We start from the raw sequence: 27,691 nt of genomic DNA, 5'->3' as shown, positions 1-27,691 counted from the left end.
TGAATGTACAACAGTTAACATGCTATATCATGTTTTTAATATGCTTTACCATACCTCTCTGTGCTTTGCAATGCTTCCCTATGCTTTACCAGACCTCTCTGTGCTTTACAAGTGCTTCCCTATGCTTTACCAGACCTCTCTGTGCTTTACAATGCTTTCCTATGCTTTACCAGACCTCTCTGTGTTTTACAATACTTCCCTATGCTTTACCACACCTCTGTGTGCTTTACAATGCTTCCCTATGCTTTGCCATACCTCTGTGCTTTACAATGCTTCCCTATGCTTTACCAGACCTCTCTGTGCTTTACAATGCTTCCCTATGCTTTACCACACCTCTCTGTGCTTTACAATGCTTCCCTATGCTTTACCAGACCTCTCTGTGCTTTACAATGCTTCCCTATGCTTTACCAGACCTCTCTGTGCTTTACAATGCTTCCCTATGCTTTACCAGACCTCTCTGTGCTTTACAATGCTTCCCTATGCTTTACCAGACCTCTCTGTGCTTTACAATGCTTCCCTATGCTTTACCAGACCTCTCTGTGTTTTACAATGCTTCCCTATGCTTTACCACACCTCTCTGTGCTTTACAATGCTTCCCTATGCTTTACCATACCTCTCTGTGCTTTACAATGCTTCCCTATGCTTTACCAGACCTCTCTGTGCTTTACAATGCTTCCCTATGCTTTACCAGACCTCTCTGTGCTTTACAATGCTTCCCTATGCTTTACCACACCTCTCTGTGCTTTACAATGCTTCCCTATGCTTTACCAGACCTCTCTGTGCTTTACAATGCTTCCCTATGCTTTGCCACACCTCTCTGTGCTTTACAATGCTTCCCTATGCTTTGCCACACCTCTCTGTGCTTTACAATGCTTCCCTATGCTTTGCCATGCTTTCACTGTGATTTTTTTTGCTGTGATTTCGAGTTATTCTTTTTATGATGGCTTGGCTTTTTTTTTTTTTTTTAAATCTCCAAAGTGACTGTTTCAGCCCAGAAGCCTGGCTTTATCCAAATCGAGATCTGTTGTTTTCTTTGGCCGGGATCGCTCTTCTGTCGTTTGTTTTTCTCCTTTGATCGTGCACGCTGGCGGGGATCAGGAGTTCCCCAAAGTATCCTTTCCAGTAAGGTTTTTTTTTCAGTTACAGCTAAGAAAGAAACTGCTGGCTGTCCGTGTGCTATTCTGCATTTAGCTGCACTATACCAAAGAATCTTGTGCTCGGATCAAGCAGGATGTGATTAAGTTTTAAGCAAGAAGCCTGAAAAAGGATAATGGAGGATTTCATGCATGCCTTACACACAAAATCAAACAGGCTTGATTTGATGTTAAGGATCCACACAAGGAATCAGCTTAGAAAAAAAAATGACAGCAAGGATTTTGTGCTAGCTGTGCATGAAATCCACCCTTATCCTTGTGCAACCCTTGCATAATTCTTGTGCTACACTGGCATTTATGGTTTGATCCTAGCCCATTTATTTTAGGGGGTGGGGCTGGAGATTGATGCATATGGGTGCAAGAAATAGAGATGCCCTTTTAGAATCTAGTTTTTTTTATAGAGAGTCTGGAATTCTAGTAAGAGTGGGTTGTATAGGTGTAATCCTATATCTGAAGGTGCCGGAACGACACAATATAGATTTTCTTAAGCAAGAATTATTATTTGACGAATTTCCCATTTTATTTATCTACTGAACTTCTAGTAACACCTGTAACAGATCCTGCGTTAATTTCATGCCTTTCTTGTCAGAAGGCTTTGCTTTGCCTGTAAGGTCTGTCTCGAAGGCAGAGTAGATGGGGAAACTCCAAAGCGGTGTGTAATTCAATATGTTAACGTCACATTATTCAGCAGCTTGCATGTAGTTCATTCTATAGGGTGATGCAAAACTTTGGCCATAGCTGTAGCAGTGTTAGAAGTAGTAATGTTTCACACAGATAGAGAGAGAGCGAGCACTTTAATCTGGTCTAGACATCCCCTGCCTGCCTGCCTGCCCTTCAGTCCTGGGCTTCTCTGTCAGACAGACAATTGCATTAGATTGTGGGCCTGTCTTTGTATTGTGGATTATACTATCGAATGCCCATCGGGGACCAGAGCTTAGTAAGCTAATTTCATTTGGGACTGACCAGATACCCAGGCCTGCAGAGGGGAGAAGCTAGCTCACCACCTGTCCACACCACCCAGCCCCACACGCTTTCCTGCACTGCCAGGGAAAGCACCACAGAAACAGCTAGCAGGGAATTTTAGAAGCCACTCTGTCAAGTGTGGCTCTGAAACGACACCTCGATCTCATGCGGTGCGCCATTGTTTTTATAACCGAGAGCTCTTGACTCTCGCTCGAGAGGAGTTGTCTGGGAGAGCCAGCATCTGTTGCGATTTTTATGAAGTGCAATTTTTATTTTCTTTTAATTGCATTTAATTTTCCAGATCTGTTTTCAAGTGTGGTCTCCTTTACAGCTGAGACTTAAATCGTGGTTTAAATGTCTTCTGCTGATGTGAGCGCCCGGACCGTCCTTGAAGATCGTAGCTTCCAAAGTAATTCCAGTAAATCTTCAGTTCTTTATATCGGTTGCAGCTTTGAAAGTCATATTTTTATTTTAAAATGTGAAACACGGTACTGAACTGCGATACAGAAATCTCAGTTTGCAAGCCGTGCTTTCAGTTCAGTGGCTTCTTTTCTGTCATTAACCCATCAACAGTATTGATTTTACATGCTTTTAGCCTGTAACTTGACCCAGAAGACATAGGTAAAATCCAAGAAGATGCTGAAAGATTTTCTGAGAGTAGATCGCGGGAACGTGTTTTTTAACCTAGTGTAGAAACAGATAACTTGAAAATATTTTGGTAGCTACAATCACTTTAATATATAGCTTTTGTTTGCTGGAGTGCAAAGTGATGTATTGAAAACTACAGGGAAAACTGTAAACACAGGTTGTTTGTTTGAATGTAATAAAGTAGGAGGAAATTTTTTTTTCTGTATATAGTTGAGTGCATGAAAAAATATAGGGTAGGGGTGATCGTTAGGGTGATCTACAGATCTCAAAAGGGTTTGTTTTTCATCACCTTGCGCTGTGATCTCCTCAAGACGCCAGGCAGATAAACACAGTAGCCTGGTCAGACCTGGTCGGTACATCATTTTGGGTTGAATTGCTCCTGGCTGAAAGCTAGAGCTGCACCCAGTCAGTCCTTGAATGACCACTGAGCAATATCACACCGTATTGCATTCCCCTGTCTAACGACCTCCAGTTCGGTTTTGGCTTGATGTTGCATCTCATCGGATTAATCTGTTGTATAAATACCTTTTTAAATAATTATTCTTCTGCTATTCTCATCTCGCCTCCGCAATTAGGCAAACCTGCAATAAAGCCTGCCGGATTTTAATATCTACCCTGGCTTCCCCCTTGCCTATTAATTTTTCATTACGAAAAATAAATGCATGAAACCTAAAATTGTGCCTTCATTTTCCTAGCGCGAGAGTGGTCCCTGGATGCTTGAGATGGTTAGCAGTTCTGTTGTGGACTATATCATATTGCCATCTCCAGTGGATTACTTTGGCTAAAAAGGATTCTGTGATGTAATGCAGTCGGGACACTATGGGCACATTATTGTAATACAATGATTTGAATTTGTCATCCGAACAGCAAAAAGAATGATGCCAGTACATATGAGGTAAGGTTTACTGGAATTGTGTTTCAGGGTTGCGCTGTTTTTCAGGAGTTGAATTATTAAAACAAACAAAATAAAAGAAATTATGGCTTTAAACTCACACTAGCCCTGCGGCTTTGTTCATTATTGTTTCAAATGATCAGGAGCCAGGAGTTGGGTGGAAATCCATTGTTCCTGCCCTGTGGCTGGTTGAACTCCGATGTAATTGTGATTGCTCAAGGTATATTCAGTAATATACCTAAACCTGCAGATTTCTGAAAGCCGGCGCTAGTTTCAACCGTGAGACAGGAGACCTTTCCTAGTTAGGGGCGTAGAGAGTCGCTGTGCATCAGTGGATTCTTTACATGAAACAGCGGTATGGTAATAGAGGTCACTATCGCTGGTATTGTAATACAAGACTAGTAGTTCCCCAGATGATTTGTATTTAAAAAGTCTTTAAGTGATCATCTGAGCTTAGTGTGCATAATACAAGTAGCCCTTGCATGTACTGTGATACGGATTGCATTGCGACCTGCGTATCGCGATACTTTATCATATCGTGACATCAGTGTATTGTTACACCCCTGTTCCTAATAGTCTAATAAACTCCACTATTTGAATTCTGACTTTACTTTGTTTCACGCCCACCCCCACCCCCCCACACACACTCACTCTGCATAATTGAGGAATGTGCTAGGGATTAGTGTTAGTGACATCTATAAAGGTTTATTAGCATCCAGCTGAGCCAGGGAGCTGGAGTGACAAAGCTTGGCAGTGTTGGATACTTTGAGATCAATACCTCCAGCGCTCCGAGACTGACTGGCCAAATTGGATCATTAATACTGAGCTTTAAATGGAGTGGAGACGGGTTGAATTAACAAAGGGCTGGGGCTGTGCCTGTGTGTGGAAATAACTCCTCTGCACTGACTCATTATATAGAGCCAACAAAAGAAGTCAGTGTATACCACAAGCCTGGGACTTTCAGAGTAAAACAGGTTTAAAAGGCACTGCAAGGCAAAAGGACATCAGTACTGCATCTCCAGCCAAGCCCCACCCCTTGTTCGCTGTATTTTTCACATACCTCTTTATAGACGTGCATACTGATAAATCCTCTCCTGATCACTCGTTTTATCATCAAACTCCTCAATAATGCGATCCAAGTCATTATTTTATTGCTATAACATCTCAAAAAGCTCTGCTGATGTCTGTGATATTCTTTGAGCGCTGGATGCAGAAGCAGCTCTCTCCTCTGTTTGTGTCCGTGTTATCTCTGTGGTGCAGGGGCTATCTGTATTGCTCAGATACGCCCATTTTTTTTTTCGGTTCCTATCGGTCTCACTCGGCCATGACTCGAGACCTGTGCCTGATGTCTTTTTGATGATGTTGGACAGGGTCTGACACCGGACTGGAAATGGAAAATTGTAATGTCGGACCTGGTCCGACATAGGAGCTCAAAGGGTTAATCCAGAAAAAAAACAGTCTGTCTGCGACTGATTGCAAAGAGACCGAAGCGTAGTCTTGTAAGTAAAGATCCGTCAGGTAAAATAATCCAAAGGATCCAGTCAATCAGACAAACGCCTTCACCAACGTTCATAACACTGTAGCCAATATTAAACCATTTCTCTTTCTCTCTTTCCCGTAGAAATGTTTGGTTGAACCCTGGACGAAACTAAAAAGCAGACGGGCATAAAGCTGTTCATTTCCACGCCTCCTTCCCTCCCCGCACCTCTCCGCACAGAATGGAACCCCGGTGGCTCGCCATCACTCTGGCCCTGCTGCTCTTGAGGACGTCGTCGGGAGCCCCATCATCGCCCCCAACCGTGGGCTCTGCTCTCCCCCACTCGAGCATCTTCTTCCAGGTCTCGGGTACCAGCCTGAGCCACCTGGCTGTGCACCAGCAGACCGGCGACGTGTTTGTGGGTGCCCTGAACTCCATCTACAAGCTCTCCGCCAACCTGACCGAACTGCGGCTTCACCTGACGGGGCCGGTAGACGACAACGCCAAGTGTTACCCTCCCCCCAACGTGCGGGCCTGTGCCCACAAATTGGCCCCTTCCGACAACGTCAACAAGCTTCTCCTGGTGGACTATGTTGGCGAGCGCTTGGTGGCGTGCGGGAGCACCTGGCAAGGGGTGTGCCAGTTCCTGAGACTGGATGACCTTTTTAAGCTGGGGGAACCTCATCACCGCAAGGAACATTACCTCTCGGGGGCAAGAGAGGCCGACGGGATGGTCGGGGTCGTGGTGGCGGGAAGCGAGTCGGGGACCGGAAAGGGAGGCAGCAACTTGTTCGTCGGGGCATCCATCGACGGGAAATCGGAATACTTCCCGACGCTGTCGAGCCGGAAGCTGGTCGCGGATGAGGAGAGCGTTGAGATGTTCGGCTTGGTCTACCAGGACGAGTTCGTCTCCTCGCAGATTAAGATCCCTTCGGACACCCTCTCCCTCTACCCGGCTTTCGATATCTACTACGTCTACGGCTTCGCCAGCCGCACTTATGTCTATTTCCTATCCCTCCAGCTGGATACCCATCTCACCCAGCTGGACGCCGGGGGAGAGAAGTTCTTTACATCCAAGATCGTCCGGATGTGCGCCAACGATTCCGAGTTCTACTCGTACGTAGAGTTCCCGCTGGGCTGCACCAAAGACGGGGTGGAGTACCGGCTGGTTCAGGCTGCCTACAAGCAGCGGCCCGGCAGGAAGCTAGCCCAAGCTCTGGGCCTGTCCGAGGACGAGGATGTTCTGTTTGCCGTCTTCTCCCAGGGCCAGAAGAACCGATCCAACCCTCCCAGAGAGTCTGTCCTCTGCCTCTTCACGCTGCGCGACGTCAACGAGGCCATGAGGGACCGGATCCAGTCCTGCTACCGAGGGGAAGGGAAACTCTCCCTGCCCTGGCTTCTCAACAAAGAGCTGCCTTGCATCAATACTGTAAGTTAACTCCTAAGAAACTTTCTGGTCACCACATTAACACAAGAACATAAGGGTTAGAAAATAGCTCTGTGCACAGTCCTGGGTTTCAGAACTCCCCTTGTTTAGGCAGGTTATTGGAAGGATCAGGAGCCAGGAGTTGAGCAGGGTTAGAAACTCACACTAGCCCTGCTTCTGCTGCTGCACCCAGTCCTGGGGAGGAGCTCCCCTCAATGAAGTCTATTATTATTATTAATATTTAAATGACCAGGAGCCAGGAGTTTCAGGAAATCTGACAAATTCCTAGATCAGAGAAGGATCAGGGGGACTTGATTGAAGTCTTTAAAATCTTAAAAGGAATTGACCCAAGACAAACTTCTAAGCCTGACGCACGGTACACAGGACATAGAATATGGAGATAGACTCAGGACAGAGGGAAGGAGACACTTCTTCACACAGGGAGTGGTGAGGGGATGGAATGGGTTACCTAGTCATGTTGTTGAGGCAGAATCACTGAGCACAAAGTTCTGAAATCAGTCGGCTTCTAGGAACTGGGTGAGATTAGAGTCATTATCTTCCTTATGTTCTTAGACAGACAGCCAGTGGCGTTGTGAGGGCTACGTGTGAACAGTCTGTCAGTGAGAAGGAGTTTGGCGGAAAGCATGGGACAACTTCCGTTGTTTTCCCAATAGAGAGAAAACGGAAGTGATATTAGGTAGGGAAGATCTTTCTAAAGTCTGTAGAGGTAACACTTGTTCTTTTCGCTTGCGGTCCTCAGTTCTCCTGGCGGGGGTAATGGTCAGTCACAGACTGCTGGTGTCTAAGTGGATGGTCATGTTGTGAAAAAGCAGTGAGACTCGAGGGGAAGTTAGCGAAGTCGAATCCATGTTAAGAAACTGTGCTCTAAATGTTCCTTTTACTCCAAATGTATTGCGTATTACGTTTGGAATGATATGCACACACTTTGTAGTTTGGCTGTCATGTTGACTAACTCTTTCATGCATAAAATATTGAAAATATGTTTTAGAAAAGCATTTTGGACACCTAATAAATATCACTGAACATTTTTTTTCAAAAATGGCATCCATCATCATGCATTTGAGTCTCTCTCTCTCTCTCTCTCTCTCTCTCTCTCTATCTATATATATATGATATATATATATATATATATATATATACCTATATTATATTATATATTATATATATATACATTAGGTTCCATCTCCATGCAAGGGTTAAAAATAAGGGGGAAGGTTTTCAAAGTCCTTCATGTTTTCCAGAGGTTTGCTTTAAAGAGAAGGTTGTCTCAATTTTACAGATTTCTTTCCTTTTTTTACGATGTTGGCAATCTCTGAGTGCCATTTTAAGAGATGGCTCCATGGCAACCGTGTCTGCTTGTTATTGCTTGGAGACTTGTGCTTTTTACGGGAATAGAGAAAAGTTACTGAGGCAGTACGAAAACGTATATAAAAAAATTAACCCCCCCCCCCCCCCCAGATCCCTTCAGAAACCATCATAAGCTGATGGAAGAAGTGATTATCCAATACTCTTTTAATGCAGTTACAAAACACTTTTATAAATCTATAAAAGTTTGCCACAGTAATGCGCTATCCGTATGGCAATACTAAGCATTTACCATCGTTTGATATTGCTTTTGTATTCTTTACCATATCTCTGAGTTTTACAATGCTTTTCCTTTGTCATATTTATATTCTGCAGTATTTTTATTACAGTTTCCTATGCTTTTAAACCCTCCTGTTATGTTCAGAATTTAGGTACATCTGTTTTGTTTTGGGTCATATTGACCCGATGCAATTTCAAACTCATTCAAAACAGCCTTAAATTGATGAACTGTTTTTATTTGCAAAGGTCTTTTCTGCTCTTTTAGTCCAGGAGCTGTGATAAAACTTCTCTGACTGCCAGCCTGGGAGCTCCTCATTTTGGAGTGTCTTTACCAGTGAGACGCTGTTGCAATACTGACAGGGAAAATTAGGCTCTGCCCTGTAGATATATACTGTTTGTTTTTTTGTTTATAAATATCTCCAGACAGGTGCAGCCATTTCCAGAGATAATAATACAAATATAATAATAATAAAATAACAAATTGAAGAAGTTTGTTTCATTCCTGCACACAAATCTGCATAGACAAACGCCAAGGGTCACAGTGACCAGAACATCTTATTTGTACGCATGACCTGTTCTTAAAAATAAATAAATGAAAAACACCCCAAAGGTTCTGTTTTCTGTGTAGAAGTTCATGACCAACTTAGGAAAAGTCATCAGAAAAGTAAAACAGCATTTAAGCTGATTGGAAACGAGAGTTGGGTCAAATAGACCCAAAACCTAAGAGGAGGGTCAACAAACAACCCTCGAAAATATGCACGCTCTCTGAGCCTAAAATCAGTTTTTATATAATAGTTTTTTTGAACATATAGGTGCCATCCATAACTTAATCATGAATGTATCATTTTGAAGAAACCAGCTTGAATTAACTGATCATTTCAGTACCTAAATTAGGGTAGTTCTTAAACCCAGGACTGAGGCTAGTGCAGGGTTTCAAGCCCTGCTTGTAACTTTTTTTTTCCCTTTTGAGTTGCAAAACAGCAGGTCTCCTTAACGCTAGCAAAGACTCGAGATTCATCCACTTTCATCTCCGATGTGCTGCTGCTGTTCCTAACCGCTGTGCTACGGTTTTTGTTTTTATTTTTATTTTTTTTTCAGCCAATGCAAATAGACGATAATTTCTGTGGTCTGGTCTTGAACCAGCCCCTCGGGGGTCTCCGTGTGATCGAGGGGACCCCTCTTTTTGAGGACCGGATGGATGGGATGGCAGCCGTCGCCGCTTACACCTATGGGGAGCATTCGGTGGTGTTTGTGGGCACACGCAGCGGGCACCTCAAAAAGGTAGGGGTGATGGGTTTTACTGTACAGTTAATATGCTCACTGAAAGGTAAGAGGCAGTAGCACTGGCTGCTGTCCAGCACAGGCACCCAAAACACAGACAGGGGGCTCTGGGTCTGTGATCTATTTAAGTGAGCTGGTATTTTTCAGTCGATCAACATAGACGTTTTGAGATTCACACTTTCTCTCACTAATAAAGACCAAGAACAGCAACAGAGCTGGTGTGTGTGAATGCTTTGTATATTTGGGTACATCCAGCCCCCTTATAAAAGTTCACCACTGTAAATTTGTACAGTATTTTTGCAGTTTCCTTATGCTTTTTCGTCGTGGTTCTGCAATGCATTTACCAGAGTTTATCGTGGTTTGCAGTGTGTGTGTGTGTGTGTGTGTGTGTTTTTTTTTTTTTTTTAAATATGCCTTACCTTGTACCTCTGAGCTTTTAACCCTTAGCGGTCCATTTATTCAGCGCTTGTCAGGCGCGTCAGGTCCAATTTAATTTCACACACGCTGTTTTAAAAGTATTTTTCTTCACAGTAAAACAGGTTTAAAGGCCCTGCATATCAACAGCACACTCGGCACTGCATCTCCAGCCAAGCCCCAGCCCTTGTTCGCTGTATTTTTCACATACCTCTTTATAGACGTGCATACTGATAAATCCTCTCCTGATCACTCGTTTTATCACCAAACTCCTCAATAATGTGATCCGAGTCATAATTTTATTACTATAAAATCTCAAAATGCTCTGCAGGTGTCTGTGATATTCTTTGAGCGCTGGATGCAGAAGCAGCTCTCTCCTTTGTTTGTGTCTGTGTTATCTCTGTGGTGCAGGGGCTGTGTGTATTGCTCAGACACGCCCCTTTTTTTCCCGGCTGCTATCGGTTTCACTCGGCCATTGAAAGGTTCTCTCGGCTTTTTCCGGAGAAAACACGACTAGAGACCTGTGCTTGACGTCTTTTTGATGATGTTGGACAGGGTCCAACATCGGAGTGGAAAGAGTTGAACTGTTTACCCATGCTTTGCCATGCTTTCACTTTGCCATGCTTTCACTTTACCATGCTTTCACTTTGCCATGCTTTTTATGGAGCACTTTTACAAAGAATTATAGAAATTGGGATGTTTGGTCACACCTACAGCATGCTCAGTTACAGATTGGATTGTAGGCTGTAAACTCCAGATTCTGCAGCCAGATTGCTTCAATTCCTGCTAATTTCAATACCTCAAGTTCTGAAACCCAGGACTAGATGCAGAACTGCAGCTGTGGTCAAAAGTTTAGTGTCCCCCTATAGAATGAACTCATTTTGCTTTATAAAGTCCAATGAAAGCTGCTGAATAATGTTCCCTTGTTAACATATTGAATTACACACTCTGTATAGAATGAACTCACTCAGCTTCGTAGAGTCCAGTGAAAGCTGCTGAATAATGTTCCCTTGTTAACATATTGAATCACACCCCCTCTATATAGAATGAACTCACTCAGCTTCATAGAGTCCAATGAAAGCTACTGAATAATGTTCCCTTGTTAACATATTGAATTGCACCCCCTCTATATAGAATGAACTCACTCAGCTTCATAGAGTCCAGTGAAAGCTGCTGAATAATGTTCCCTTGTTAACATATTGAATCACACCCCCTCTATATAGAATGAACTCACTCAGCTTCATAGAGTCCAGTGAAAGCTGCTGAATAATGTTCCCTTGTTAACATATTGAATCACACACCCTCTATATAGAATGAACTCACTCAGCTTCATAGAGTCCAATGAAAGCTGCTGAATAATGTTCCCTTGTTAACATATTGAATCACACCCCCTCTATATAGAATGAACTCACTCAGCTTCATAGAGTCCAATGAAAGCTGCTGAATAATGTTCCCTTGTTAACATATTGAATCACACCCCCTCTATATAGAATGAACTCACTCAGCTTCATAGAGTCCAGTGAAAGCTGCTGAATAATGTTCCCTTGTTAACATATTGAATCACACACCCTCTATATAGAATGAACTCACTCAGCTTCATAGAGTCCAATGAAAGCTGCTGAATAATGTTCCCTTGTTAACATATTGAATCACACACCCTCTATATAGAATGAACTCACTCAGCTTCATAGAGTCCAGTGAAAGCTGCTGAATAATGTTCCCTTGTTAACATATTGAATCACACACCCTCTATATAGAATGAACTCACTCAGCTTCATAGAGTCCAATGAAAGCTGCTGAATAATGTTCCCTTGTTAACATATTGAATCACACACCCTCTATATAGAATGAACTCACTCAGCTTCATAGAGTCCAATGAAAGCTGCTGAATAATGTTCCCTTGTTAACATATTGAATCACACCCCCTCTATATAGAATGAACTCACTCAGCTTCATAGAGTCCAGTGAAAGCTGCTGAATAATGTTCCCTTGTTAACATATTGAATTGCACCCCCTCTATATAGAATGAACTCACTCAGCTTCATAGAGTCCAGTGAAAGCTGCTGAATAATGTTCCCTTGTTAACATATTGAATCACACCCCCTCTATATAGAATGAACTCACTCAGCTTCATAGAGTCCAATGAAAGCTGCTGAATAATGTTCCCTTGTTAACATATTGAATCACACCCCCTCTATATAGAATGAACTCACTCAGCTTCATAGAGTCCAATGAAAGCTGCTGAATAATGTTCCCTTGTTAACATATTGAATCACACCCCCTCTATATAGAATGAACTCACTCAGCTTCATAGAGTCCAGTGAAAGCTGCTGAATAATGTTCCCTTGTTAACATATTGAATCACACCCCCTCTATATAGAATGAACTCACTCAGCTTCATAGAGTCCAGTGAAAGCTGCTGAATAATGTTCCCTTGTTAACATATTGAATCACACACCCTCTATATAGAATGAACTCACTCAGCTTCATAGAGTCCAATGAAAGCTGCTGAATAATGTTCCCTTGTTAACATATTGAATCACACCCCCTCTATATAGAATGAACTCACTCAGCTTCATAGAGTCCAATGAAAGCTGCTGAATAATGTTCCCTTGTTAACATATTGAATCACACCCCCTCTATATAGAATGAACTCACTCAGCTTCATAGAGTCCAATGAAAGCTGCTGAATAATGTTCCCTTGTTAACATATTGAATCACACCCCCTCTATATAGAATGAACTCACTCAGCTTCATAGAGTCCAATGAAAGCTGCTGAATAATGTTCCCTTGTTAACATATTGAATCACACCCCCTCTATATAGAATGAACTCACTCAGCTTCATAGAGTCCAATGAAAGCTGCTGAATAATGTTCCCTTGTTAACATATTGAATTGCACCCCCTCTATATAGAATGAACTCACTCAGCTTCATAGAGTCCAGTGAAAGCTGCTGAATAATGTTCCCTTGTTAACATATTGAATTGCACCCCCTCTATATAGAATGAACTCCCTCAGCTTCATAGAGTCCAGTGAAAGCTGCTGAATAATGTTCCCTTGTTAACATATTGAATCACACCCCCTCTATATAGAATGAACTCACTCAGCTTCATAGAGTCCAGTGAAAGCTGCTGAATAATGTTCCCTTGTTAACATATTGAATCACACACCCTCTATATAGAATGAACTCACTCAGCTTCATAGAGTCCAATGAAAGCTGCTGAATAATGTTCCCTTGTTAACATATTGAATCACACCCCCTCTATATAGAATGAACTCACTCAGCTTCATAGAGTCCAGTGAAAGCTGCTGAATAATGTTCCCTTGTTAACATATTGAATCACACCCCCTCTATATAGAATGAACTCACTCAGCTTCATAGAGTCCAGTGAAAGCTGCTGAATAATGTTCCCTTGTTAACATATTGAATCACACACCCTCTATATAGAATGAACTCACTCAGCTTCATAGAGTCCAGTGAAAGCTGCTGAATAATGTTCCCTTGTTAACATATTGAATTGCACCCCCTCTATATAGAATGAACTCACTCAGCTTCATAGAGTCCAATGAAAGCTGCTGAATAATGTTCCCTTGTTAACATATTGAATCACACACCCTCTATATAGAATGAACTCACTCAGCTTCATAGAGTCCAGTGAAAGCTGCTGTATAATGTTCCCTTGTTAACATATTGAATTGCACCCCCTCTATATAGAATGAACTCACTCAGCTTCATAGAGTCCAGTGAAAGCTGCTGTATAATGTTCCCTTGTTAACATATTGAATTCCACACCCTCTATATAGAATGAACTCACTCAGCTTCATAGAGTCCAATGAAAGCTGCTGAATAATGTTCCCTTGTTAACATATTGAATCACACACCCTCTATATAGAATGAACTCACTCAGCTTCATAGAGTCCAGTGAAAGCTGCTGAATAATGTTCCCTTGTTAACATACTGAATCACACACCACCTTGTTGTTTTCCCCACATACGTAACGAAAAACTGACATAGTGGGTTTGAACAGATACATTGAACAGATAAACAGGAACAGATACATGTGTTATTGACTCTCAGCCAACCAGAGCCCCCATACAGTTATGGCCCCCCTTAGGTGCTGTTCACAGACCCGAGGATGCGCTTCACATGGACAGTTCTGTGAGAGTCCTTTTGTGGGCTGGGATGAAGGCTGCTAGCGCAATCCTGCAGGTCCAGTGTGCCTAACAGAACAGTAACAGAACACAAACAACCAATCACAGAACACTCCCGCACACAAAGAGAACCTGCAGTGCAGTGACCACGCCCCCCTGCTCACGCCACAGTGGGCAAACGCTGTATTGCCCAAATTAAAAGTGGGTAAACGCTGTTTACCTGCGTATCCCCTTGACTACAGCACTGGTCTCAATCCTAAAATTCTAGGCAATGCAAAGCTTTTGTTCATAGCTGCAGTGTGAGTTTCTAACCTTGCAGTTGATACTGGTAATATTATCAGGAATGCATGAACACAGCTATTTTTGTTGTGTGTTTTTTGGTCAGCTCTGTTGGTGTTTGTCAGTAGGTGCGAGTCTGGCTGTCCTCCAGTTCACAGCGTGTTTTAATTCGAGGTCTCCTTCAGCAGTGCTACAGCGCTCTCCCCATCTCCATAAACAAGGAGATCCTTTCAGAGTGAGAAGTCACTGAATACAGTCCTTATTGCAATACATCACTGCACTATTCAAACCCACTGACTTCCACTCTGCAGTTCAGACCAGCGCTGTTCACCGATTGATTCTTTCTTTCTTTCTCTAGCCATTGAGCCCACTGCCTTCTACACTACAGCCCAGCACACACACTCTCTCTCTCTCTCTCTAACCACAAGCACACTCCATCCCTTTTGGAGTGATCCAGTGACGCAGTGCCCAGAAAAATCACACAGTGTTTGGGGAAAGAAGGCACCCGCCTCTCTCCTCCTAAACTGCTTGTTTGTTTTGGCAGAGCTAGAAAAAACAAACCAGCTTTCGCTGCTCGGAGATGGCGCGGAATTGCCCTCTCTCACTTCCTCCCTCAGCACAGTACTCCACAGGGGAGCTGTGCGACTCACTCACTGACAAGTTACAAGATTTTTAGCGATATTGCCAGAGATCTAGTGTCTGTGTCTGTTTTAGTGTTTCCATTGAAGACGCGGAGAAGGATTTCTAGTGGAAACGTTTGCTGTTGAATTTATGAAGTTTCTTTTAGTGTTTCTGTTGAAGACTCTGAGAGAGACTTCTACTGGAAACACTTGTCACTAAATTTTTGTTTTTTGGTTCAATTTATCTTTCCAGTTGTCTTTTCCTTCCACACATGTGTGCTTTGCAGATGATTTGCAGATTGAAAATTAATACCAGAATCCAAACCATTGCCACTGCTGTGACCTCAATCAGACTGCACCCAGTGTGAAAACGAGACACGGTTCTGAAATGCTTCCAATACAGAAAAGGGCACCTAGTCACCATGAGATCATTCTGACTGGCCCAGCGATCTGTTTTACGCTGACCTCCAGGGAGTGACATCATCACCCCCCTTGAAAAGGAATGACATCATCATGCTGTTTCTCATTGTAAAATCTGTCTGCAAAGCCAGGGCTGTTTCAACAGGCATGTTGTGAGGAGAATGATTCACTGAAGAGGATGTACAGTAGTAAATAATTGTAATCAATTGCATTAAAATATAATTGAACTGTAGCTGAACTTTGGCGCACCTGTGTAATTGTAATTGCACTGCGTAATTGACCAATTACAGCTGAATTACACACCTTTCTACGCTTCATTATGTGATCTATTACAGTTGCTAACGTAACATTATTCAGCAGGTTTTATTTGACTTTATGAAGCAACGTTAGTCCGTTCTATAGGGGGATGCAAAACTTTTGGCCAGAGCTGTAGTCTTAAGCTTTAGTAAACAATCTATCGCTGGAGTTCCCTGGCTCAGTTGTGGTCCAATCGCGAAAGATGCAGTGAACTCAACTTTACTGTTGCTCAAATTGGGGGAGACGTGAAATGAAATCCACTCTAATTCGTGCACATAAATCAGGACTCTGCCGCAAAAGGCTGTGCCTGTAATTTATCGTCTATCCAGAGCTGGAAAAAAAAAAGCATTTGATCTCAGAGAAATCTGTTTGCAGTAAATCTTGCGGAAATGGAATTTGCTAGTTTGGCAGCTGGGGTCTTGGAAGCGCAGTTATCTGGGACTAGATGGTGTGTCCGATCTCTGTAGCAACGGATTGATTCCTCAATTGGACGGCTGTAAAAACTTTGACACAGAACATTTCTCATTGCTCTCCCAAAGATAGTCTGTGAGATGTGAACGGATCACACTCCAACAACCACAGTGCTGGTTTTTCATCACCTTATAGAATGAAAACATTTTGCTTCGTAAAGTCGAATGAAACCTGATGAATAATGTAGCGTTAACATATGGAATCGCACACTGCTTTGTAGTCTTCCATATACTTAACGAAAAAACTGACAAACATTTGAAACATGTGACATTTCACAGTCTGACCTGAAATACTGCGCTACTGCTACGGCTTCTAGTAGACTTTTGCGATATAATTTTGTAGTTTTTCTTTGATTTACATGATATTAAATAAAAAATCTAAACTATGTTCATATAGTTTATTTATTTCTTTTTGAATGACGTCTCTATCTTAAAATTCTAGGTGATGCAATACTTTTGGTCAGAGCTGCACAGTTTGCCTTGATTCATCTCAGAGATCTCCTGACTCCTCCTCCCTTCTCAATTAACAATCTCCTGACCCACGCGTTCTTCGTGGAGGCCTGTGTGCGTGTATGAACTATGTTAGAAAGTTTACAAATGAGAGGAGGCCATTCGGCAACCATCTTGCTTGTTTGGTTGTTAGTAGCTTATTGATTCTAGAATCTCATCGAGCAGCTTCTTGAAGGATCCCAGGGTGTCAGCTTCAACAACATTACTGGGGAGTTGGTTCCAGACCCTCACTATTCTCTGTGAGAAAAAGTGCCTCCTATTTTCTGATGCTCATGTAGTTTTTTAAATGATGTCTCAGTCCTAGAATTCTAGGTGATGCAAAACTTTTGAGCTGTGGAAGAAGAAAGTAGAGACCAGTGTCTAAGGAGCCCCTTGGTGTTGAGTTTTAGTGAGTGCTTTATTGGGAGCAGGACACACAGACAGAGAGAGAGAGAGATAGAGACAGAATTGCACACTGACAAGACGCCTTTTGTGGAATGGAAAACACTTGTGCCCTTTGTTTTCTAGTAGCATAGATGAGAAATACATCTACTGAACCCGCATCAGGACTAACCTCCCACAGGGATGGGAATAAGATTCACGTTGCATAGCAGTTTAACCCTTTCAGCAGTGGTGTAGTCGAGGTGGGAGTAGGTAAGCTAAGTCACATGACTCCCATCTCCCGCACGCCTGTCTGATTCACTAGTCCTCCTGATGCAAAAGAGCATTAGTAACGTCGTCTATTGCAAACGGCTTCTTTAAGAAGGCTGAAAATGGTGACGAAGACGACAGCAACAGACAGCGCACCGACTAAGACTGTGGACACAAACGCAGCCCCTGACACACGCAGCTACGGGAATACAGCAAAGCATCCTGACAAGATGGAGAACTTTGTGGCAATTCTTGTGGAAATTATGCCTGACTCGTTCCAGGTGTTACTAGAAGTTCAGTATACAAATAAAGTCGGAATTCGTAGAATTCTTGTTTATGAAAATCTGTACTTTCATATTTAGGACAACACCACCGCAAAGAAAGAGTAGGTGGGGCCAGCAGAGGTGAAAGGTCACATGATTTGACCGGAGTGAGGTCATTTGTCCAGTTTAAGTCAGTATTGAACAAAACGTGGGCCCTGAGTTTGGCTGGCCGTGGGAAGAAATGTTATGTTATCAACGTCGGCACATCAATTTTTAAAAAAAGCTGCATTAAATATTTAGCGTGGCTATGTTTTAAATGCATAAAATGGGGTTGCAAAATGCTTCTTGAATCATTCAAATCTCACCCGACTGACAAAGCTGATCTGGATCTTAAAATAAGATTTGGTTTTGAGGGTTAGAGACATATGGGCTATAAGCATGCTTACTGAGCAAATAAAAAAATGCATTAGCTGGTTAGTAACACAAAGCACTATAGGAAGGTACTGTTCTGAACATTAGGTAGCGTTTCCAAACACATGAGTTTGTATAGCCAGGGGGGTAACCTGTGAACAGAAGGGTGTTGGAGCTTATCATGAAGTAATGCTTTGTTCCTAGTCCTAATTTTACTGATCTATTTTTTGCATGAACAGAAATATATTTTTTTTCATATGATACATCATTTCCAAACTCTACAATTTTCGCCTGTCAAACAAACTGCTGGATCCGAGATCTGGTGCGATCCGGCTCAAATTAAACCCCTGAATAAAATGGATATTCTGACCACCCTGTGTGTTATTATAGCTAAGAAAACCCAGCCCTTTGATAGACTTACTGTATTAAGTAACGCTGAACTCTTACATACTTCAGCTTCTGTATTTAGCAATAGCAAACACAGTGTTTATGGCAAGGTTACTATAGTTAGCAGTGCCAATTTCAGTGTTGCAGAATAGGGGTTATAGTTAGCAATGGCAAACATTATGATATGCTATAGCTAGCTATTGTATGTTACACTGTAATAGTACTGCAAACAGCGTTGCTGCATAGCTGCTGTAGCTATAAATACCAAACCCTTTGATATCTAAAAATGGCAGCTCTTTTAAAAAAAAAAAAAAAAAAAAACCCTCTAGATTACCATAGACAAATTTATAGGAACATCTGAGAAAGACTTCTAGTGGAAACGTTTGTCACAGAGTTTATTAGTATTATTTTAGGGTTTCTATTTTCAGTGTTTAGTAGTTCAGATGTTCCAGTCAGTAATACCAAACACTTTGTTACAGCAGTGAAAGAGGCCTCATAAAATTTTTCTACAGTATTTTTCCCAAGGTTATACCAGACCTCTCTCAGCTTTACAATGCTTCCCTATGCTTTACCACACCCCTCTGTGCTCTACAATGCTTCCCTGTGCTTTACCATTCCTCTGTGCTTTACAATGCTTCCCTATACTTTACCATACCTCTCTATGCTTTTCAATGCTTCCCTATGCTTTACCAGACCTCTCTGTGCTTTATAATGCTTCCCTATGCTTTACCACACCTCTCTGTGCTTTACAATGCTTCCCTATGCTTTACCAGACCTCTGTGCTTTACAGTGCTTCCCTATGCTTTACCATACCCCTCTGTGCTTTATAATGCTTCCCTATGCTTTACCATACCTCTCTATGCTTTATAATGCTTCCCTATGCTTTACCAGACCTCTCTGTGCTTTATAATGCTTCCCTATGCTTTACCAGACCTATCTGTGCTTTACAATGCTTCCCTATGCTTTACCATACGTCTCTGTGCTTTATAATGCTTCCCTATGCTTTACCCCACCTCTCTGTGCTTACAATGCTTCCCTGTACTTTATCACACCGCTCTGTGCTATACAATGCTTTTACGTTTTATTTTATTTTATTTTAACATGTTTGGTTTCTGTAAAATATTCCAGTGCGTCCCCATCAGTGAAAGTAGATTTCATGCACACAGGCATAGACACTTTAAACTAGGCCATGCCCCGTGAGTATTGAGAGGGGGGGGGGGGTGCTCTGACTGTTGACACTGTCTAACCACACTTTCCAGTAAAGCACTTTCTGGAGGCGGCGATAAAATGTTTTTTTTGGATGACGGCTGCACAGTACAGCTTCACTGTCGGTAAAGTTTGTTAACGTCGAGTTTGTTTTTAATTTCCGGAAACCGTGACAGTGACGTTTTAATCACCGTTTTTAGCATTTGGAGCAGCTTTCTTTTCGGGGTACATTTTTGTAATTCATTTTCTGTTACGTCACAGAATCGCTGTTCAGCAGTTTTCACGTTCTGCCATTTTCTCTTGCTGTGAGGAGTAGAGGTGAAAGGCGGTCCTTTGAAAAGGGGCGGGACTGACAGTGTTGTGATCCAATCACATGTCAGAGGGAGACTATTGCCCGGAGTGTAAGGATGTCAGGGCATTAGATCAATCTATTTTTGCTCCTATAATGAGGTTTTAACCAACTACAGGCCAGAATTTTCAGCAGTTTTTCACGTTCTTTTATATTTGTAGTTTCTGTTCCAAAGATAACCTCCAAAATGTGAGGAGTATTCCGGTCTTAAAGTTCGTAACTACGGAAATATCACATAGTATTTACTCCGTAGTTTTCTTTTGCCCAAAAGTTTTAAAAAAAAAAGGGGGTGAATATAATACCTATTTCACATGAATCTAAACACCCGTAATTTTATTAGATAAAAACGAGGAGAGACTCCAAAAGTTGGTTGATCCGCGGTCACTAAAAATGTCAACACTAAATTGAAAAATATTATTTATATTTGTATATATAAACTGAGCATCAAAAGAAACGTATCACTTATATATGGATAAAATTCACTAGATGTGATCGAAAAATGACAAACTCTGTTTCAGAGCAGGCGCAGTGACTTTTTATTGTGCTGATTAACAGTTGACATGACGAAGATGCTGCAGAATGATCTGTCGATCTCGGGCTGGTGTTGTGACTCTTGGTCTCCCGGTTGGTGGCCTGTCATTGACAGAGTGGGTCTGGTTATACCGTCTCGCCAGGTTTGAAATCGCTGGCTGTGAGCGCCCAAGACTGTGAGCCACAGCGCGCTGCCCCAGTCCAGCCTCCAACATGCCGATCGCACGAAGGCGCTGCTCTCTTCACAGACGTGGCATCTTGTTTTTTTTTTTCTGTGATTTTATTTATTGTTTTTATTCAAGCTTGCAATTCAATAGCTGAAATCACTCTGTATCCAGTGTCCAATCAACTGTCTCACTAATTAGGTGATTAAGAGCTTCAGCCACTCCAGCGTGTCGTGAGCAAGGATGAACGTTCGAGTGAATAAAAAGAGAAACATTTCATCAGTGTCCATCATTTGTATACCTTTTTGTTTCGAAAATAAATGTTATAATAGTGATAAGTTTCTTTTGATGCTGTGTGTGTGTGTCAGTGTGTGTGTGTGTATATATATTTTCAGTAGGTAGCTGATTTTTTTATAAATCATTTAACCCATCTAGTAACTCATTAGATTTAAGAGATTATGAATATCCGTGATAATTTTGTATCCACTATTGATTTGCACACGCAGAACTCATTTATTATGCTATTCATTCCACTCGCTGAAGCCCAACACGACTTGACAGGCACCCCCTTAACAGCGTCCCCCCCACCCCCCTCTAAATACAGGCAATCATTCTCCGTTCTGATCTTTCTATTTCTTACACAAGCTGCTGTCTTTAGTATCCAGTCTCTGGAAAGCTGGAAGTAATTTAAGTGGAAGCAGACGTGGGTTTTTTTGTGTCGTGTTTTGCTACCCCTGCACATTTCTCTCTCTGGCTTCTGAGCTGCATTTTTCGTACCTCTGGCTCTTTCCTTAAACCCTCAGTGCTATTTGGCTGCTGTTTAAAAAAAACTGGCTCTTAGGGATCAGCCAGATGGGGGTTTTCAGTCCAAGCCCTGAAATGCTAAAAGTGTCATTTAGAACTGCCTTTTAAAAACAAAACAAAACAAAAAAAAAATTATGAATTTCCTCTGAAATATTTTGGTTTTATAATCACTTGGAGATTATGAGAGTCTTTGAGATCAGCAAATTGTGGCCTTATTTGTTATTCCAAAAACTGCATTCAAATCCTTCAGAGCGAGGACTTTGGAAGTCGCTTCCAAATTATATCCGGAACGCTGGATCTGTCAGTGTTTTTAAATCGCAACACATCTCTTTCGCTCGCTCACGTCTTGTCTGTTTTTGTAACGTGCTTAGGGATTCTTGCACATGGAGGAGCCTGTATAAATGAGATTGATACGCTCTGGCATGAGAATGGATGGCGATTCTGGATTTTGTCGCTCTAAAATTATTTAAATTTGTTAGACAAAAGTCGTCTTTTTGAAACATTTGCCATTGATTTTTTTTTAAGGTTTGGCTGTGCGAAATCTGCGTGGCTTTGACAGATTTAGAGAAAAATGATAAGAATATGATTAAAATTGGATCAACAGAGCCACACAAAATAATTACAAACATCAGAGATGGCAATAAGACTCCTATTGCATAGCAGTTTCACCCATTCCAGGTTTTACTACCAGCTTGATTAGCCCCAATGTCTAGGTAACAGACTCAGGCGTGTCTTATTAAACTCATAGTAAAACCAGGAATGGATCAAACTGCTGTGCAATCAGAGTTTTATTTCCATCCCATCAAATACAGTAACAATACAATCTATGTAACATGAGCTAAACACACAGTGCTGCTGGTGTTTCTTATCCAGCTACCTTATGAAATAAACTAAAGAAGTCGTCATCTGAGTTTTGACCGGTCGACATTAAAAAATGCTTTTGATTCTTTGATGTGAACTCCCAGCTTTGTCCCTCTGCAGCCTGCCGACCCCTCTACATACCTCTTCCCCCCTAGCCCCGCCAGAACTGATTTACAGAAACCATACGGGAGACTCATGCTCAGGGCATTTACAGCCCCTTGTGTGCTTCGGTTTTATCATCCCCCCCGCTCCCTTTTATGAACTGCGCAAAAGAGACACTTCTCTGTCTGGAAACCACATCGGCCCAGGGGAGGTCAGGGAACGAAGGAAAGAGAAAGAATGAATGAGTAGAGCAAGAGGAGGAGCAGTGTGGAAGGCAGTGGGTTTGAGGAGCTCAGTGGTTAGATAAAGAAAGCGCCGGGCTGCAGTGTGGAAGGCAGTGGGTTTGAGGAGCTCAGTGGTTAGATAAAGAAAGCGCTGGGCTGCAGTGTGGAAGGCAGTGGGTTTGAGGAGCTCAGTGGTTTAAAGAAAGCGCTGGGCTGCAGTGTGGAAGGCAGTGGGTTTGAGGAGCTCAGTGGTTAGATAAAGAAAGCGCTGGGCTGCAGTGTGGAAGGCAGTGGGTTTGAGGAGCTCAGTGGTTAGATAAAGAAAGCGCTGGGCTGCAGTGTGGAAGGCAGTGGGTTTGAGGAGCTCAGTGGTTAGATAAAGAAAGCGCTGGGCTGCAGTGTGGAAGGCAGTGGGTTTGAGGAGCTCAGTGGTTAGATAAAGAAAGCGCTGGGCTGCAGTGTGGAAGGCAGTGGGTTTGAGGAGCTCAGTGGTTAGATAAAGAAAGCGTTGGGCTGCAGTGTGGAAGGCAGTGGGTTTGAGGAGCTCAGTGGTTAGATAAAGAAAGCGCTGGGCTGCAGTGTGGAAGGCAGTGGGTTTGAGGAGCTCAGTGGTTAGATAAAGAAAGCGCTGGGCTGCAGTGTGGAAGGCAGTGGGTTTGAGGAGCTCAGTGGTTAGATAAAGAAAGCGCTGGGCTGCAGTGTGGAAGGCAGTGGGTTTGAGGAGCTCAGTGGTTAGAGAAAGAAAGCGCTGGGCTGCAGTGTGGAAGGCAGTGGGTTTGGGAGCTCAGTGGTTTGATAAAGTGCTGGGCTGCAGTGTCAGTGGGTTTGAGGAGCTCAGTGGTTAGAGAAAGCGCTGGGCTGCAGTGTGGAAGGCAGTGGGTTTGAGGAGCTCAGTGGTTAGATAAAGAAAGCGCTGGGCTGCAGTGTGGAAGGCAGTGGGTTTGAGGAGCTCAGTGGTTAGATAAAGAAAGCGCTGGGCTGCAGTGTGGAAGGCAGTGGGTTTGAGGAGCTCAGTGGTTAGAGAAAGAAAGCGCTGGGCTGCAGTGTGGAAGGCAGTGGGTTTGAGGAGCTCAGTGGTTAGAGAAAGAAAGCGCTGGTCTACAGTGTGGAAGGCAGTGGGTTGGAGGAGCTCGTGGTTAGAGACAGAAAACGAAAGAAACAGGTTTCAACGTGGAAGGCAGTTAAACATCAGGACGAAAGGCATTTCTACGTCATTACCTTGTATTTATTATTTTGGGGGCCTGTGTGTTCCCTGCAAACTGTTTTCAAATTGCAACAATGTGGCGCCTTCACGTGTATAGTATGCATGCTCTTGAATGATTCAGCGAAGTTGGGCTTTACTACAAAAACTAATTATAAACCGTAGACACGCACTTTCACACTCACACGCACGCACACAGTGTTTATGGGGGGGGTGGGGGGAGGGCAACACAATAATACAACAGTGACGGTTATGAGTGCTGAAGAAAATACTACTGTATTGTTCTGTTTGAAATGTCTGTTTAAACATTGCAGGGACCTGGCCTGTGACCTCATAAGATGGGTTTTGTCAGAGTTTCCTTCCTTCTGGGGACACAGACAGACTGACAAACAGACACAGAAAGACACACACACAGACAGACAGACACAGAAAGAAATAGACAGACAGACACAGGCTGATAAACAGATACAGAGAGACACACAGACAAACTGACAAACAGACACAGGCAGACCTGCACACACCGACTGATAGAAAGACACACACAGGCAGACAAACATACGTAGACAGTGACAAACCGACACAGAAGGAGACAAACAGACACACACGCACGTGTACCCCCAATGGTGTATAAGACATTTGCAGGTGGTAATTGAATTGTTTTTATTTAAAGCACCACACAAGTGTTTTACCCCCAGACACACAGATACGGCTGCAACGCGACTGTGAATTCCCACTGGAGCCTTGCTGTCTCTCAAAAGATTTGATTGTGACCGTTGCTTTTGTTTAGTTTCTTTGGTCGTCCCTGGGCGAAAAATGCACACTGACGCGTTTGTAGCCATTAGGCCGCAAATCCTGGGTCTGTCCCGGGGATTCTGCTGCAGTTCAGCTGGGCATAATCTGCTTGTTACTCCTGAGAGTTGAACAAAAAAAAACAAAAAACACCAGCCTAGTTTCAGGTTAGAATTACAGAATATTGTGTTTTGTAATCATAAGTTATATAAATTTAGTAATTTTGTAGACCACAATTTAGTTTGGCAAGGTTTTTTTGTTTTGTTCTTGTTTTTTCCAGTTCAGTTGTGTTCTCTGAAGCTGTGTCGTGCTTCTCAAGTTGTCTTGAAACTAATCAGTATCCCTTTGAAAATCCCTGTTTGTTTTCTCATTCCCTGAAGAAGCTATGCAAAAAAACAAAACAAAAAAAACCACAAAGCTTATTAACCACAGCTGAAGATCATTTGGGAAGGAGCGTACAGTAGTTAGCACACTGTGGTCCCATTGTACAATGGCAACCTCATCCCATTGTAGCTGCCCTATGCTTGTGCAACCATCGCCCCTCAGTGTAATACAGAACCGTTGCATTGCAATTGCAGTGTAGTGATGTCAGATCTGCTGCAGATAGGTTGTTTTTTTTTATCAGTAGAACAGATCCCCTTTGTTTCTTATTGGTTTCACAATCGTACATGTTAAGAATAACACTCATCCAAATTGTCAGTAGCTGTAACTTGAATATGTCCTCCACTGACTTTCCTGAGACCATTTGGCAGAATTCAGAGCGCTCTGGGCTTCAAGTTCAGACAGAGTGCACTTTGATGCTGACCATTCTTGAGGGGGGGGGGCGGGGGTCGGGGAATGGCAGCTAGTCTTCTCCTATGTAACCCCCCCCCCCACACCCGAGGCCAGCTCCGTGCAGTGAAACATTGAAGGGGGTCTGTTCTTTTGTCTTGGATTTCCCTGGGGGGGTTGTTTTGGGAGGGGGGAGGGTTGGAGGAAGTTGTTTTATGTGTTTTAAAAGCCCCCCCTCCCCCTTTCTTTGGTGCAAAAGAATGAAATCTCTTAGGAAGAAAAACTGTAAAGACTTAATTGAGTGGTTTCTGAAATCCTAAACGGGTTAGATGAAGCTGACCTCCGTCATGGCTTCAATTTAAGCACCGAGATGAGGGCGAGAAGGCAGAAATGAATTTAAGTAGCACCATTTAAAAAAAAAAAAATACAATTCTAGGCTTTTTAATTAGACACCCCCCCACCCCGATAGGACGAATGGCCTTTTCTCATTCCCAAACTTTTCTTATGTTCGTATGAATATTAACGGGAATAATATTGTGATGGCAAGCTTCCCAGAATATATTTTAACCTGCGGAAAATGTAAATATCAATCAATTAATCTGTTTTATATAGCGCCTTTCATAGTGAACCACCATCACAAAATGCTTTACAAGTGCAGTAACAAGAAAATCCATAACTTTAAATACAGAGAAATGCATAATAAATGATATACAGTAAAAAACACAATGCATAATACTTTAAATACAGTTGAAAATGCAGAATACATGAAATAGTACAATAAATACAGTGGATAATGCAGAATACATGAAATAGTAACAGCAGCTAATAACATATCAGGCTTAAGGAGCATGGAGAGCAAGAGAGAACAGGTGGGTACAATATTTACAACTAGGACTGGACGACAAAGAAAACGTCAATTACTGATTATCAGTGCAAATGAATGATCACGATAATCACATTGATCTTATATTATTTTTTCACAGAAAGTTGTACCCTGCTTGGTAATTCTATCTCTCTATCTCTCTCTTCCCCTCCCTCCCCCTCCCTGTCTCTCTCTTCCCCACTCGCCCCTTCTTTCCCCCTCCCTCTATCCCTCTCTCCCCCCCCTCTCTCTCTGGCTGTTTTTGCCTACAGTAGAGAGGGGTTGAAATAAGGTCATTTTTCTGCTAATATTTTTAAATAGCCATAATTCTTGGCATGCTTTTTATATGATTTAGCAACTGTGTGACGTGTTGTTACATTTGCTTTTTTTTTTTTAGACTTGCTTCTGAGTCGAGTTTAGTGTTCCCAAGGCCATAGTCTGGCTTTCTATCATTCCGATATTTTAATAACTGTAAATCCTCCCCTTGCTTGAAATGAGTGTTTGGGTTAAAGAGGAGGTGGTGCAAGGGCACCAACTGAAAGCTAATCCCCCTCCTTCTCCCCCAGCCCTGTTGGTTAATCCAGCCCCTGGCTTCCCCTTCCATTGTAGGCCTCTGGTTTTGTTTTGGTGCGGAGAGACGGGGAATGGCTCCAATGAATTTGAAAGGAGATGGAGGCGTATGCCTTGTGCTGTCCCAGGTGTTGCCCCTGGGGCAGGCAGTTTGAGTGTGTCTGGGGTCAGAGTGCTTTGGGGGAGGAAGGATTATTGACACAAGGTGTTTTGTTATTTAAACATGGATGAGCCTATAGGTGTCTCACATCTGTGTGCTTAGCATTGAACAATACCTGTCACCACTGCCTATCTCCCCCCTTTCCCCTCCCTATCTCCCCCCTTTGAGACTGAAGTGGGTCCATTTGAAGTATATACCAGCACTATTAGCAGAACAATGAAAGCACTGCTTTACAAAGGCTGTTTTGAAGTACGTCTGAAAAAAACAACAAAAAAACAAACAAAAAGAGAGTCTAAATACAGTAGCAACAAAGATAAAAAGATTCACCCTCAGTCTCTGTAGTTCCATATACTTTTATTCAGGTTGGAACAATGTTATTATGAGTGTGTTTCAAAGTTTTTAAAGACTTCGAGAAAGACTTCTTGTCCAAACGATTATCATGGAATGTATTCAGTTTTATTTTTAGAGCTTCTAAATTTAACACTACTGGGTGGCAATTAACTTCAGCACTGAGTATTTTGAAAGCCAGCCATGTCCAGCCTATATATATATTATATATATATATATATATATATATATATATATATATTTATCGATAAAGATATTAGATTATATTATATTGTCACAAAACAAAAGAACAACAATATTAAATCTCAGCTTTCCAGATGGCTCACAATTGAGTTATTCAGAGCACAAAAAACAATTGAGACGCGTATAGGACAGGCTCTTTCACAGCGAAGGTTGTGGATTTCTCTTACAGCAAACAGACGCGAGCTGCAAGATGTTTCCAATGGCTGT

The 27,691-nt window shown here is 42.4% G+C and overlaps 1 protein-coding gene across 1 annotated transcript in view; it reads left to right on the top strand.

Moving 5' to 3' along the window:
* The window catches only part of LOC121328789 (plexin A3-like), a 99,599-nt gene that overhangs the window by 2,609 nt on the left and 69,299 nt on the right, over positions 1-27,691 (top strand). Inside the window, 2 exon segments of the mRNA XM_041273844.1 lie at positions 5,279-6,563; positions 9,264-9,446. Of these exon segments, the coding sequence (XP_041129778.1) occupies positions 5,376-6,563; positions 9,264-9,446 (1,371 nt within the window). The 5' untranslated portion in view covers positions 5,279-5,375.

Source organism: Polyodon spathula, chromosome 16, assembly GCF_017654505.1.
Source record: "Polyodon spathula isolate WHYD16114869_AA chromosome 16, ASM1765450v1, whole genome shotgun sequence".
NCBI lineage: Eukaryota > Metazoa > Chordata > Actinopteri > Acipenseriformes > Polyodontidae > Polyodon > Polyodon spathula.
Note: the sequence above shows the minus strand (reverse complement) of the source record. Positions and strands in the feature narration are given on the sequence as shown.